The sequence below is a fragment of the Dipodomys ordii genome, unplaced genomic scaffold, assembly GCF_000151885.1.
Source record: "Dipodomys ordii isolate 6190 unplaced genomic scaffold, Dord_2.0 Scaffold5, whole genome shotgun sequence".
Taxonomy (NCBI): domain Eukaryota; kingdom Metazoa; phylum Chordata; class Mammalia; order Rodentia; family Heteromyidae; genus Dipodomys; species Dipodomys ordii.
Genome location: NW_012267221.1, coordinates 23,009,137 through 23,025,155, shown reverse-complemented (window position 1 = coordinate 23,025,155; position 16,019 = coordinate 23,009,137). Strand labels below are relative to the sequence as shown.

The following is a 16,019-nucleotide window of genomic DNA, read 5'->3' as shown; positions in this document are numbered from 1 at the left end:
GCATTTATTTGCATGCATCTATACCTGTCCACTTCTAGCCCTGCTTTCCTTGGCATTGGTTTAAGAATAAGGACACACACGGCCGCCACTCTCCATTAAAAATAAAAAGCCCACAGTTATTTGTGAGAAGGCCACAAATAGGACATGGGGAAAAATGAGAAGTATGTTTGGCTGGTAGTCTAGATTTGTCTTTTTCTTGTCTTTCTTTTGATCATCCACAAAGTGCCACACTGTAAGCTGATTACCAGGTTACGACACACTGACACCTCTGCGAGCTTGCCGCTCCGGCCTTTCCCTCCCATTTGCTCATCTTGTTACGTTGAGGCTGCCATGCTTAGCTATACTTAGCTCAGCAGACTGGAACATGGTAACCCCAAGCTCACCTCTGAACCCACAGATCCTGAAGTCAATCCCAGCTACTGTGATTCTTAGGTGTTGAGGTATTCTTAGATGACAAGATTCATTTGTGGTTTGAAATGACAACTCTGTTGTTCTTATGAACATTTACGATTACAGAACACTTAGGCATGCAAACAGCAAATGTCAGCATCTTCACCCACAGGAGGGCTGCTGGGGGAAGCTGTGTGTGTTTAGGGCCACAGTGCTCTCACTGGGCAGGAGGGCTGCTCTGAAGCTGGCCCTGGTGTCTCACCTTCTTTCGGATGCCTTCCCTCTGGCTCTTCCCAGAGGTGAGGACCTAGAGCCAGGCCCTGTGAGAATCCATATTTCCTTAAAGGAGAGTGTCAGTCGGGGGGGGGTGTGGGAGGAAGAGCATCAGGAAGTGTGGCTAAACAGCTTGGGACACAAGACTTGGAGGATATAAAGATGCAGCAGATAAAGGGTTTGGTATGAGTTAGAAGAGAATTCTCACCCTCATCAGAGCCACGGATTGGCTGGCGCTTCTGGGACCTCTCATCCCCTGTGTTGAACTGTTGCAAAAGAACTCTGTGCTGTAAGAAAAATAATCACAGTGATGGAATGGGAGCTGACCAGCACCTGCCAGCAACTCAGACAAGATGCATCTCAGAAGCAGTCAGAGCCAAGAAATAGATTTTTCCCTATAAAAAAAGGTATCACTTTTTGCTGGGTGCCAGTGGCCCATGCCTGCAATCCTAGCTACTTAGGAAACTAAGATCTGAGGATAGAGGTTCAAAGCCAGCTTAGGCAGAAAAGTCCATGAGACTCTTATCTCCAGTTAAATAGTAAAGCTGGAAGAATGGCTTCAGTGGTAGAGTACCAGCCTTTAGCCTTTAGTGAAAAATCAAGGGACAGTGCCTAGGCCCTGAGTTCATGCCTTAGTACTGGCATGCACACACGTGCGTGTGTACATACACACATACACACACACACACACACACACACACACACACAAAGTACCACTTTTATAGGAATTCTTTTTATTTTTTTCCCCAGTCCTGAGGCTTGAACTCAGGGCCTGGACTCTGTTCCTCAGCTTCTTTTACTCAAGGCTAAAGCTCTGCCATTTGAGCCACAGTGCCAGTTCTGGTTTTTTCTGCTTATGTGGTACTGAGGAATTGAACCCAGGGCTTCATGCATGCTAGGCAAGCGCTCGACCATTAAGACACATTCCCAGCCAGGAATTATAATTCTACAAGGCACAGACAGTCAGGAACTCCAGGTGATGTCTTACCTTCTTTTGTGGAGCCTTTGCATCTTCTGAGCTACGAGAATAGAGAAGCACATTATTTAATACCATAACCACTGTCATTTTAGAGTGTTCTATTTGTATATAACTTTAATCTTACATTAGAAGATGAAACCACAGAATCCCTTTGGGAAGCAATGGACGTATCCTCATGTTAACATGAAGAGATCAAGCACAAAAAGGCAACAAAGACAACAGCTTCTGTCACAGGTGGGTAGATCCCAGGCAGAACACATGTGAAAAGCCAGGTTTCCTAGTTGTTTTAAGTCCAACCTAGTGTGCTCACTAGACTATTTAATAACAGCTCAAGCGACAGTGAGGAAAAATCCTCAATTTGCATGGAGAGGACACAACTATTTTCCATCTACAGCTCTGACAGGAGAAAGTCAAGGAGAAAGTTCCTTGAAATGGCATTGACTGTATTATAGCTGAGCTCCTTGCTCTGAACCAAAGGGACACAACTTTATGCACCTGGCTCCCCAAAGGAGGGTCTGTCTCTTCCTCATGCCAGGCTTTCTCTCGGCAGCTTTTCAGGACGGAAGACAGCTAACCATGGTTCTAGATCTTTCTGTGCATCTGGCAATCAGAACCCTGTGTGGCCAGTCATTGAAAGGCTAGCTCTAATCATTCTTGTTGGAAGACCTTTAGGAAGCTCTTTTGATGGCAAGGCAGACATTCCTTGTGAGAGCACACCCAAAGCCAAGCCCTTCCTTACATTTGCTTCACAATCTTCTCCAACTCTGGCAGTTGCTCCTTGAGGACAGCAATCATCCGGGCATCGTCTGATACAGACACATAAAATTCCTGTAATTGGCAAAGATCATAGGCTTTTAATAAGAACTACGAAGCTTGTACACTTCTGTAGAGAGCAACAGAGGCACGATTCTATCTCATTTGCATAAGAAGCACCAGACCATGATTCAAAGGTGTTGATGGTACAACACTGCAATAAAATGAATGTCACTGAATTATATACTTAAAAATGGCTCAGTGGGCCAGGAGCTGGTGGCTCATGCCTATAATCCTAGCTACTCAGGAGGCTAGGATTTGAGGATCCAGGTTCGAAACTAGCTTAGGCAGAAAAACATGAGAGACTTTTATCTCCAAGTAACCATCAAAAAGCTGGAAGTGGAGCTGTGGCATAAGTGGTAGTATACTAGTCTTGAGCAAAAAAGCTCAGGGACAATGCTCAGGCCCTGAGTTCAAGTCCCAACACTTGCATGTGAGTATGTGCACACATACACACAAATTGGCTAAATGGTAAATTTATATTAGATATGTTTTCCTATTTTTAAACTACAAACAAATTATTTGGGTGATATTTATCTGAAAGGCAATGTAGTGAGTGCTTTGAAACAGGTCATTTTAAATTCTACACTTTAAAAACACTCTTTGGCAATACTGGGGTTTGAACTCAGGCTTTGTCTGGATCATGATTCTCCTCTTTAGACTATAGCTGTGTACCAGCATGCCCATCTTTTTCTGTTGAGATGGGAAGATCTCATGCCCTTTATGCTCAGGTTTTTCTGGAACTGAGATCAACCCTATTTCTATCTCCTCTAGTTGGGGAGGCAGAAATGGGCCACTGGTGTCAAAACAATAGGATGTTTCATTGACCTCAGTTTTCTAGTGGAAAAAATATTTTGTGCCAGTTCTTGGGCTTGAACTCAGAGCCTGAGCATTGTCCATAAGCTTCATTGCTTAAAGCTAGCATTCTACCACTGGCTCCACAGCTCCACTTCTGGCTGTTTTGGTGGTTACATGGTGATAGAAGTCTCATGAACTTTCCTGCCTGGGCTAGCTTTGAACCTGCATCCTCAAAACTCATTCTCCTGAGGACCTAGGATTATAAATGTAAGTCAAAGATGCCTGGCTATAGTAACATTTTAATACTCATTTTAACTGTTATTTTAGTATTTGTTGTTTGTTTAATATTTACCAGCATTGTGGTACAATGGAGGTATGGCCTTCAACACTTTGCTGAGTTGGGGCCCCTGGCCTAGGGCTCTTCGCTGAACACCCAGCAGCAGCAGAAGCAGTTGTGTCCCACATCACTCAGAAGCAGCGGCCTCCATAGCAGACCACAAACATCACAGCAGTGCTGGCTTCACCCCTCATAAAATGGCCTTGTGTTCAAAGCTCACTCAACACATGACCCCCAAGTCACCTCATCCCTTACGTTTTTAGGGTATGTTACTCCACACTCTGGAGGAGTTCCACAGTCCTTCTCCCCCCCACTTGAAATGACATGAAAGAAATATGAGCATGTTTCTTTAGGAGACTTCATCTTAGAGCGCACAGACTGTAAGAGTCTGAAACACAAGCCTGGTACTAGTGGCTCACACCCATGAGCCTAACTACTTGGGAGGCTGAGGAGGATCAGGGTTCCAGGCCAGCCTGAGCAGAAAAGTTCACAAGATCCTTCTCAACCTATACCTGACTAAGGTACCAAGTCATCCCAAGCCAAAAAAAAAAAAAGTCCATGAGACTCTATTTCCATGGAGGGAAGATGGATAACACACCTGCAATCCCAGAGATGAAGGGATCATGACTCAGCTACGTGCCCAAATGGGAAATGAGACCCTATACTAAAGAAACACAACAGTGAAAAATAGAGCTGGAGGTATGGCTCAGTGGTATCACACCAGCCTAGCAAACTTTAGACTCTGAGTTCAAACTGAGTACTGTCAAAATAAGTTTAAAAAAAAACAACCACCCTGAAACAGAAGCTACACTGCCTTCTGCTTAACCAAAAAAAAAATTGGGTTGTACAGGACAGAGGGAGGAGATCTGTCTTCCTTAATTGTGCTCTTGCATTACACACCACCAACCATAGTCTGGAAATATTGAATGGAAAAGTCTAGAATGAAATAATTTATACATTTAGAAATCTTAGCCCAATATATTGTTATGATTCTTTATTATTGTTGTCGCTCATTTTGTACTGTCCTTCATTTATAAACTGGGCTTTATCACAGGTACGTCCATGTTGGTTGAGTACTATTACAGTTCAGGCCTCCACTGGGGGTCTTGGGGACCGTCCCCCCTCACATATATGGCCAGTTGGGGGAATCTGCAATCCAGGATTAAAAATGACAGGACACAGCCATAGGGAGGAAATGGGCAGCTGAGCTAGAAGGAATGCTTGCTATGTATACAATGTGTCTTCACAATGATCTATGGCCTCCAGCTTCCTGTCCTAATAATTCCTCCAAAAGATGATCTCTTTCCCTTCATTCAAAACCACCTCTAGCTTGATCTAGTAATCCTTCTAGAGATACCACCAAGGGACAAGATTGTCCTAATTGCACAGCAATGTTCACTGCACAATAATTCTAGGAAGGTGAAAAGATAAAATGATACAAACATTCAACAATATGGGCACAAGTAAACCTCTCTGTGGCATAGGATAGTCATTAGAAATTTGTATCACTGGGCTGGGAAGGTGGCTCAGTGGTAGAGCGCTTGCCTTGCATGCCTGAGGCCCTGGGTTCGATTCCTCAGCACCACATAAGAAAAAAGCCGGAAGTGGCACTGTGGCTCAAGTGGTAGAGCGCTAGCCTTGAGCTGAAGAGCTGAGGGACAGCGCCCAGGCCCAGAGTTCAGGCCCCACGACCGGACCAAAAAAAAAAAAAAAGAAATTTGTATCACTAAGATGAGTGAGATAGAAAATTATTTAAATAAAGTAGAAAGAGCAGACTGCAAAATGATGGGTACTAACTTTACTACAACTGAATAAAGCATAACGAATAGAACACACAAATGCATTCAAACACTTATTGAATTACAATGGCAGGATATGGACGGTGGTTTTGTTTCTTTGGAAGTACTGAGGTTTGAACTTAGGGCCTTTTGCTTGCTAGGCAGATTCTCTACCACTGAATCATGACTTTAGCCTAGTCATTTTTTGAGAAAGAACCATCTTTCCTGCCCAGGCTCATGCCTGAACTACGACCCACCTATTTTAGGCTTCTTGTTATCACCGATATGACAGCTAGGTACTACCACTCCCTGCTTCTTCTGCTGGATGGAGTCTCCTGAACTTTTCTGCCCGAGACTGCCTTGCAACCTTGATCCTCCCAACCTCAGCCTCTTATGTAGCTGGGATGGCAGGCATGAGCCACCAGCGCCCAGCAATGTTTTTCCTTTCTACAACACCCTTCTGATGAATGGATGTGTTCCTAAAGTCTAGAACTGGCAATTCCACTTTGTCTAGGGAAGTTGTCATGCACCCCTGTATTGTGGGACAAAGGGACAACCCCACACACCTCCAGGAAAGCCATGGCCACGTCGTCCTCTTGTAGGAGGTCTCCGTATGTGGCGGCCCACTGCAAAACCAGGCGGATGACTCGTCTCTTATTGTTGAGGGCATAATCCATTTTCTCCTGTTCAGTACCTTGAGAAGGCTGTGCGTGGTAAGTGCCAAGGAGTCAAGGAAGACCTTGTGTCACTGTATACTGAGTCACTGCACGCTGCTGAACCACTGCATACTCATCTCTCTCCTTGCAAAGGCAGAAAGTGAAGGTCCCCGGTTTATGTGGAAGAAATTCCTGCCTTGGGCCTCCAAGAAAATCCCACATAAATCCAGCATCAGTGCCAAAAGCGTGAGGACCCTTAGTAACTCAGGCTGATATGGACATCCATGCTGACAAGGATTCTCGAGATATCTACCAGTGTATCACCACCTTGGGGGTGGGGAGGGGGTGATGTCACTTGCTGGCAACTTGCTTGGGGGGGGCCTTATCACCTTGTATTGGGCCCCATAATTCTGCCACATCTCTATAATCCCCTTCACCATATAAATTTTGGTTAAATCCTTCTAAGTAGGCATCTTGTCCTGCTAAGACCACATTGGTACAAAATGTACTGTGGGCAAGGAAGGCTGGTAGCGGAGAAACTCACCCCATGTTGGAAAGAGAAAGGTTCCAGCCCAATCAATCCTCTGAGCCTTAGACACTCTTCCCTCCATAGAATCTTCTCTTATCTAGGACTACAACCTATTTCATGGGCAATTCATGCATTAGTGGCTGGCCATCTTTGTGTGTGTACGTGTGTGTTTGTGTGCATATGTGGATGCACGTGTGCTAGTCCTTAGGTTTACACTTAGAACTTTGTGCTCTCACTTGGCTTTTTCACTCAAGGCTATCACTCTATCACTTGAGCAGTCCAGTTCTGACAGTGTCATGGATTTATCTAGCCAGACTAGCTTCAAACTCTGGTCCTTAGATGTCAGCCTCTTGCGTAGCTAGAGTTACAGGCGTGAGCCCCTGGCCCCCAGCTGACTATCTGAATTATAATCTACTTGAGCATTAGGATGGTGTAACGTTGGTCTTATACTTAGCATAATAACTTACCTAGAAATTTTGATTACTTACGAGTAGAACAAATATTTAAGTGAGTGACTATGTTTCTAGAGTAAAAAGCCTGCTCTGGTTGCACTCTGGCATGGAGTAGAGTAGACGCTCAAGAAGCTTGTTAGGTTAACCCTGCCATTCCTTTTTCAGCAATTTATCATAGTTCTTATTATAGACAATTAGCTCATGAAACAACTTAGGATTTGAATCTTACACTGTGATTCACACACAAGATCCCTTGGTTGGTTAAGCTCTGCTCCATAGTCTTGTGATAGAAATGCTATTTCCTTTCTACAAGTGGTCCAACTGACATGAAAAGACCGGAAAAGATCAAGATTACACAGCAAGAAAGTAGAGTTGGTTTCAACTCCTGAATCCAGCTACTTTTGTTCCCATTATGCAACCCTCCCGAGCCTCACAGCTAGCTAGCTGCAAGACAAGCCATGTCTTAGCTTATAACCACAACTTACTTAAAAGGCACCATAGAAAGCTGCCTTGGCAGTGCTGTGCAAGCCCAGCACAGGGCCTTTCTAAAAGCACCGTAAATAATCATGATCAAGGTAAATGACACAACCTTAAAGCAAAGGTTTACTGCATGTAAATGTGTTGCAAAATGGCTTTCATAAATTGAGCAGGAGATTCATAAAAAAAGAAAATTGCTCAACCTGTATTGCTACAATTCTGAGCTTACAATAAAAAAAGGAAGAAAGATCACTTGATGTGAGAATTATTTCTGCTCTGATTAACCCTTTGGTCTCTTGCTTGTCTGCATGTCTAACATGGATTTTCTTTCTCAAAAATTAGTCTTTTGCACCATCACCTAGCAATACAACTTGGGTGAGTCACTTACTAAGTCGCTTCAGACCTTCACTGACTCACCTAAGGAATGAGAAGTGGAATGAAGTCATTTCCAGCTTCCCTTTCAGCTGCCACTTTAATAACACTCAAGCAAGGTAGACCATCACCCACGGATAATGTAATAAAAATATGCTGCCTTTCGGGTTGTTTTGTGTAGCCTGTGCTTGTGAGGGTGATGGTGTGAGTAGGGTTTGTTCTCATTAAAGTTTATGTTTAGGCCTCATTCCTTAGCACAGCAGAGTCGAGCACGAATGTCTTCCTTAAGGGACGGAGTTCATTCTCTTGGGAATGTAGGGTTCTCACAAGAGTGGGATGTTCTATAAAGGTGGCTCCTTTGTCTACTGCCTGTGAACTTTGCACATGCTCACATGCCCTTCTGCTTTCTGCTACATGTGGAATGATAGGAATCCTCACCAGAAGGCAGAGGTGTAGCCACCTGATCTCAGATTTCCTGCCTCCAGAACTATGACAAAATAAACTTTTATATTCTGTATAGATTACCCAGTCTCCGACATGCTAGTACAGCAACAGAAAATAGATTAAAGCATGTGAAAACCTGACTTACATCAGGCTTTGGCAAGTGCTATCTTTTTTGTTATTGCTATGTCTGAGCCATAGGAGCCAACAGGGAAGAATTGAGTAAGATAGATGGGGCATGGGTGTGGTTGGGGGGGGGAACACTAGCCTTAGTAAGTGTTAACAAACATTCTGAAATCTAAGTAGATAATGTGATAAAGTCCCTGTTAGGCCAAGCTCACTCTCTTAACCAGCCACTGAAATGCCACTGGGGCACACCATGATCCCCACCTTTGACCCCCTCTCAGTCTAGGCATCTTCCCTCTCTCGGCTTTTCTACAGCTCAGAGAGAATGCCTGGGAATAATGATCCATACTATGGAAAACATACAAACACAAATTTTGATCTGTCATCATCAACTTTAAAAGAATGGTGCCCTGACTAACTACAGAAACTAGGATCTTAACCATAGTTCATGACACATGCAACATGAACTTGAGTCACCTGCAGATGGCCATACCACACAAAGGAAATGAAGTACTTATTGAGTTGGTATATTGGGAGCCCTTAGCCTACATTTAGATAAGTAGCTGTAAAATAGGACATGTGGTTTTTATGAAGCAAATGCATTTTCAATTAAGTGAATGTACTATTCAAATAAATAACCCAAGTGTTTTATAAGTCATGGGTAAAGAAATAATTCAAATAGATTCACCAATTAATAAAGAGATAACTTTGAGGAAGACACAGCGATGCAATGGGCCTATGTTCTGTTGAATATTGAGTCTTTTCTGGTTGTACAAAGCTAATGTGGTGGTTTGAAATACCAGGCTGGCATTCAACAGATGTGAGTTTCATTGCACACAAGGAAGCAATGTAAACGTTCCTATGTTGGAACAGCAGTAGCAGAGGTATAGCTATGAGTAATCCAGGGGGTGACAGGATAAGAGCACTGAATTTGCTATGTCTCTGTGTGTCAGGACAAAGATTTTTTTCTTGTCCTCTTTCCTGATGTGGAAATCTAGTTTTGTCTACAATGAGAAATAGAGTACATAGTTGGACAGATTAAGACAATATTTTGAATATGCTACAGTGTGCCAGTTTATACAATACCCTTATGTGATCATAACATATAGCATGAACACACACACACACACACACACACACACACACACACACACACACACACAAAGACCTGAAGAGAATATATTCATGGATGAAGAATGAGGCTGAAGGGAAATGGGTCCAAACTATTCTGCAAGTAAACAGCAGGTTTCTCAATACAGACAGGGCTCTTTCCACTTCCATGCTGACCTTGACCTCAGTGCCAATAATGCCTCAGTGTTAAAAGTATTAAGAAGAGCCACATTTGGGAGGCAAAATACCTAATGGGAAAAAGGACATTTTTTCTCTTTTCTTGTCCTCTTCCCTTCCTCCCCTCTCCCCTCTGTCCCCTCTCTCTCCTTCCTGTCTTCCCACCCCTCCTCTTCCTCTGTGCCTTCTAGAGCTGCTGAGCACAAAGAAGACCTAAGCACGTGTGCAGGTCCCCATCATCCAGGAGCAACCTTCTGGCCTCCCAGGAGACAGCACTGCTCATAGCCAGAGAGGTGGAGAGGGGACACCTCCCCTTTATCATAAATGCTGAGGATTTATTTTATTTGTTGGTGCTTTGGAGCTTGAACTCAGGGCTTAGATGCTCTTTTGCTCAAAGCTAGTGTTCTACCACTGAAGCCACAGCTCCACTGCTGGCTTTTTTGGTGTTTAATTGGAGGTAAGAGTCTCACAGACTTTCCTGCCTGGGCTGGCTTCAAACCATGATCTTCAGATCTCAGCCTCCTGAGTAGCTAAGATTATAGGCATGAGTCATGAGCGCGGGCTCTGAGAATTTTTCCCTGCTCTGGGAAAGGTACTACTTTATTTCACACAGTTTCCCCTTTCTCCTCATGAATATTTATTTACTGAACTGAGGGGGGGTTAAGATTATTTTTATAGCCAAATCTCAAGGCCTTTCCGCAGGCAACATTTTTTTTTCTTCTTGAATTCTCTATTGAATGTTTTCATTAGTGTTATTGTGGGCTATCGTAAGGCTTGAACTCAGGGCTTCATGTTTATCAGGCAAGAGCTCTACCACTGGAGCACACTCCAGTCTTTTTTCTTGTAGTTAAATTTTCTTAAAATATTCTTGTTTTTGTCTGGATCAGCCTTGAACAACTCAATCCTCTCACCTCCACTTCCTGTGCAGCTGGATGTATAGGAATGTACCACTACACTAGGAAGAGGAGGAAGAGGAGGAGGAAGTTGTTTGCTCAGAAATTGTTCTGAAATGGAGAAAAATGCATGCCAAAAAAAAAAAAATCTTCAAAGCAGACCAAAGTCCATGTGGAAAATCAAAAGGCAAGGGGCTGCGGCCTATCTATCCTGAGAGGCGGAGCAGGAGCCGTGGGGTGTGAAGAGGTAGACCATCTGCTACAAGTCCATTAGTAAAGCAGGGGCCTCTCAACTAACAGACATTGTCACATCGACTGCTATTCAAATTCCAGCCAGAGCTGCTGCTTCCAACAAAGATTTCTCTTAGCCAAAACCCTTGAGAACAGGGCTTGGGTTTTAAAGACATTGTGAATCTCCACAATTTCTAGCTAAAGTAACAGGCACACCAACACACTGAGACAAACAAAGCCAAATGCCTTGTTTGTTGACTGACTGGTCCTCATACAGTCTGGAATATATACAGAATACAGTCCTTGACCCCGCCCCAATTCTTCAAGAGTAGCTTTCAAAAACCTCCAAAAATACCTTTAAAATCTTATCTGCATGACCTGACATCCTATTTTGTGAAGTTGTCAAATTCAGATCCTAGATCTAAGTCTAAATAAGTTCAAAAAGCACTCGGTGTCCCCAGGTAGAGTCAGTCTATGCAAATACCCAAACATCAGGTACAAATCTACCCTGACTTTCCTTCTGGGCCTTGCAGGGACAGGAAGACACGCTGACAGTGACTGTGAACTGGACCCGCTCCTTGGGCACTGCGACCTTTGGCTGGAGCCCTGTGTTCAGGGCAGGTGAGGGATGGGAGCAGAAGCAGCAAAGGCCACTGAGCCGGTGACAGTTGTCCCGCCCTGCCACGAGCAGCCTTAACATTGCATTGAGTCATTTTCCTCATGCCGGCTCTGCCGTTCAAACACTGTAATTATTTCATATATTTTTACCTAGTTATTATCTTACTCACCACAGGCACCTGTAATTTTTCTCTATTTTTTTAACTGCTCATTTACTTATTCTTAATTCAGCTAATAATGGTTCCATGTATTAAAATGATCGCAGGGAAAGTAAGTGAAAGCCTCCTAGGATGTGGAGGCAGCAGATTCATTACAGCCTACAACAGGGAATAAAATATTATGTATACTTTTTGCAGTAAGTACATGCTAATTATGCAGCTATTTATAAAACACTTATCAACATTCAAACTGATACTCTTCAATGTTGATGTTTTTGCAAACAACAACCCTGCTTTGCATATAAGATCAGCGCTTGCAGCTGGAAACAAACTTTGAGGGTCATCCGGCCACTGATGACAAAGCCAACACCTATACGATGCCAACATCCATGCATAACAGTACAATAGCAAGGGCAATCGTCAAGGAGACATACAGGTTTTTGATGTAGTTTCACACACATAACCTCATTTGATCTTCACAGCGACCAGGTGAGTGGGTAGAGCAAGTGTAATTACCCCAATTATACACCGGGGTTCAAGGAGGTTAAGGATAATTGCTGAGTAATGTAGCCTGTAACACGCAGGTCTTGAAGACAAAGCTGACTTCAGAGCTTTTACAGATTTCCCACTGGAACCTGGGGCCTCTTTATTACCTGCTTGCCTTTGTAGGTGCAGGTGAACATTGGCCACTGTCTCTACTCCATCCCTGAATGCAAGGTCAAGTTCTGTAGTTAGACCATCCGAGCTCCATACCCTGGGATTCCCCAGGCTCCCGCCCCAGGTAAGGGCTACAATCATTGGTAAGTTCATTTCCAGAGCCTCGGTTTCCTCTCCAGCCTGTGATCACAGTTTTGGAAGAAATGAGAAAACAGGCAGCACACTTGTCTAACACACGTGAAGGACTCAATGCACCTTCACCACCAGCCTTATGACTGGCCGTCCTCTGGAAATCTCTTAAAATATTTCTAGTGGGCAGTTGGAGAATTTTTCTGAGGCTCTGTATTTGTGGGTTTTACTTGGTGACATTGTCTGGATCAGCAGAAGCAGAAGCCGTTCCTGTGTTTGTGCACTCCCATTCACTGAGCTCACAGGAGGGCCTGAGCTACTGGCCATTTCTCAATGTGTCTTCATTTCTTGCTCAGCATGCTTAATGGCATTTAGGACTTGCTGTGTTTTTAGAAATCTCTAGTTCTTGGTACTCTCAAACCAGCTGAGCAGTAAGGATATGGCCTAGTGCAACACACTGCCTGGATTCAAGTTTTCTTCTAACATGTATTAGCTATGTAATCTGGCAAATTGGCTAGCTGCTCAATCCCAAATTCCCTGATGGTAAAAACCAGGATCAAGAAAGTCATAGTGTTGCTTTCCAGTTAAGAAAGTATCTAGGAGATGCTTTGTCACATATCTGCTAAGGCAGTTATTTTCTTCTAAGAAGAAACCACCTTCATATCATCATCAAATCAAGTCTTGCTTAGTGGAAACAAGCCATCCAACTATACATCTGAGAAGGAAATAGCTCTGATCAAGGTGTAAAAATCACTTTATTGAATCAAAGTGGGGGGGCTACCATTTGTCCTCTATCAAATATTTGGTGATTAAAGAAAATAAGACTACTGATAAAAAGTTAGCCTAGTCTACAGAGTTTGAACCTAATGCTGCTCTAACCTTTACATCTGCATAAAAAGCAAATTTTGATGTGCATTGCTCTTTGAGAACCCTACCCAATTTATAAGAACATTTCCAGGTCAACTTCACAGAGGTATAAATGATAGAGGCCCTGTCTTAGGAACATTGTATTTATTTCTGTCTGTGTAGGGACAAGTATACAAAAAGCAATATTAGCTGAAACTTAATGCCAAACCCATACTCTATCTTTCTTAATTGAGAAAACTAAATAAATCATTTCCATTCCTAAAGCATAATTTTTTTATTGACTACTAAACCAAAGAGAATTAGTAGGCTACCATAAAACATTCAACCAAAATTGCAGCTATGTCTAAATTTTGATAAGTTTAAATGTAAACAATTCAACACTTAAGGTTCTTTTAGCTGCAGTAAGAATTTGTCCCAAAGTATTCATTGCAGCTGACCAGTATTCCCTGATAGAATTGAAAAAAAAACCCAACACAACAAAAACAACTATTGGCCAGATAAGATTCAGAACCGGTCTCAAAGCTGGTAATGTCATCATAGACTTCCTGCTTTTTTTTTTTTTTAAAACCCAAACTGTCTACTTACTTCAGCTTTATCCTAGGGTACATTTCCCTTACAGTTGAAAAATAGTTGTTGCTAGCAATTGGGGTTACAGGCTTCATGTATTCTATCTTAAAGTTCAAAATGTTTTCATTTCAAAGAAGCCTCTCCTTGAATTAAATTGGCCTAGTTTAGCTTGAGCCTGCAATCTGAGAAGCAGCTGTTCACAAGGGCAGCCAATTGCTATGAGTGGCCAGAGTGACCACCTAAGATGGCATGTAGACTGGGGAGTCAAACACCATGTCCACTGCAAGTCACAATCACATTAGAGCTACCCTGTCATCCTCCGAACATTGCTACTAGATGCAGAATCTCAGGTAGCAACTTGTACTTCCTGCCTTGGTTTCTCCTGTATATCAAATGAAATAAATGATACTGCAGTTCTTTAGCCTCATATTTGGGAATAGGTCTTAGAAAGATAAAGTAAATGATGTGAAAATGCTCCTAATTGAGGAGAACTATATATATATATATATATACACATAATATATATATTACATATATATACACACATACATACATAGAGAGAGAGAGAGAGAGAGAGACATGGTAAAGTTTGATCATAAAAGCAGAAAAATTCAGACAACAGCAGAGTAACTTAGCAATAAACACCCAAAGGAAAATGTTTCAGAATTTGTTCCAGAATTCTGGAATATTCTTCATAAAATTTTCATAGCAATCAGTGAGAGATGAGGTAAATTTTGTTCTCCTTTTTGTGTCAGCTGAGATTTTTTTCTTTTTGTAGTGAAAATATTTTAAGGATGTCAAAGCTTTTGCATTTAGAAAACTGGTATAGGAAAATATCTAATGGCTAAGAAAGATACTCATAAAATACTGTTTGATGAAAGAGTGTGCATAATCACAGTACGATCCCATTTTCACATTTAGAAGCATATACTTACGTGTATAGAGAAAAGACCAGAAGAATACACACCAAACTGTTAACCCACAGTTACACCTAAGAGCTGATAGGGTTATACACAGGCTATTTTAATTTTCTTTTTGAGATTAAAGGAAAATGGAACTGACTTTTAAATGAGGATTTTTAAAAAGATTTAAAAAGCTAGAAATGAAAAGTATAGAAATCGAACAAATATGATTTTCAGACTCATTATAAAGCACTTGTATTCAACAGGTCAGATCATGTCCAAAGTGTAGCTAATGAATAGAGAGTCTCTCATTAGCACATAAAAGGCCTGCTACATTAATGTTAAACAGAGTTCTTCTACCATCTTTTCCCATGCTAAAAGCAAAATTGGAAGAGACCTACAATGTGGATTAAGGACAGAAATAGGTGTCACTAGCTCAGGGCTCAAATCTTTTCTGTGGTAGTAATTACCTGTCTCTGAACAAATCATAATTTTTCATTATCCCAGTGTATTGATTTGGAAAATGAGTGGCAAAAAATAATGACTTCTCTACAGAGCCGTTATGAAAAGTCAGAGACATTAAGTACTTTAAAACACTCAGGCAAAGTAGCTGACTATCAGAATGTGGTTACGTAATTTCCTGTCTTTATTCTATATGTTGAAAATATATGGGTTAATGCACTTGTCCAATTTCACATCCTATACCCCTGTTTCCCATGGAAGTACTGCTAAGCAAATGTATTTGCAAGATTTGCTTGCTCATCGCCAATTGGTCACTTGTTTGGTACATTAGCTGTTTTTCTTGGCAGGCAGTCTCTGTGAAACTATGCAGGAAAGTACTGTGCCTCCAATTGACCAAGATGTGGAGTGACAAAAAGGTCAGCTAGACCCTTGTTCCCATGGATGTAGAAAAGAGGTGAGGAAGGGCCCAAGAGTTTTGGAGCAGAGAGACCCCCAACAGTAAGACCATTAATGTCTGCCCCTAGGCTCTCTTCTCTCCAAAGGTCTCTTCAGTTCTCTGAGTTGTCCTACTGTCTTCTGATGATTCACTTTATTCCTTAAGTTGGGCGCAGTTCATTTATTTTTGCTTATGACCAGAAAAACCCAGCTTATGTAGGGAGCTTATATATCACCTCCTGGAGGGAAAGGAGTGCGGATAAGTGTGACACAGGAGCACATACTCAGATATGGCCTTGGGGACAGAGCCCTCCTTTTGCTCACAGGATGTGGAATGGCTCCCCCGGCCCCCAGCATCACGAACCATATCTAAGAACTAGACTTGCACTGTC

General features: G+C 42.4%; 1 protein-coding gene across 3 annotated transcripts in view; it reads right to left on the bottom strand.

Moving 5' to 3' along the window:
• Positions 1-16,019, bottom strand: part of Rapgef4 (Rap guanine nucleotide exchange factor (GEF) 4) — a 270,298-nt gene that overhangs the window by 33,663 nt on the left and 220,616 nt on the right. For all 3 annotated transcript variants that reach the window (XM_013030059.1, XM_013030041.1, XM_013030050.1), the window contains 4 exons: positions 5,935-6,085; positions 2,382-2,470; positions 1,652-1,682; positions 872-950 (listed from right to left, as the gene is read on the bottom strand). In XM_013030059.1, coding sequence (XP_012885513.1) covers positions 872-950; positions 1,652-1,682; positions 2,382-2,470; positions 5,935-6,085 — 350 coding nt within the window. The remainder of the gene's footprint in view (positions 1-871; positions 951-1,651; positions 1,683-2,381; positions 2,471-5,934; positions 6,086-16,019) is intronic.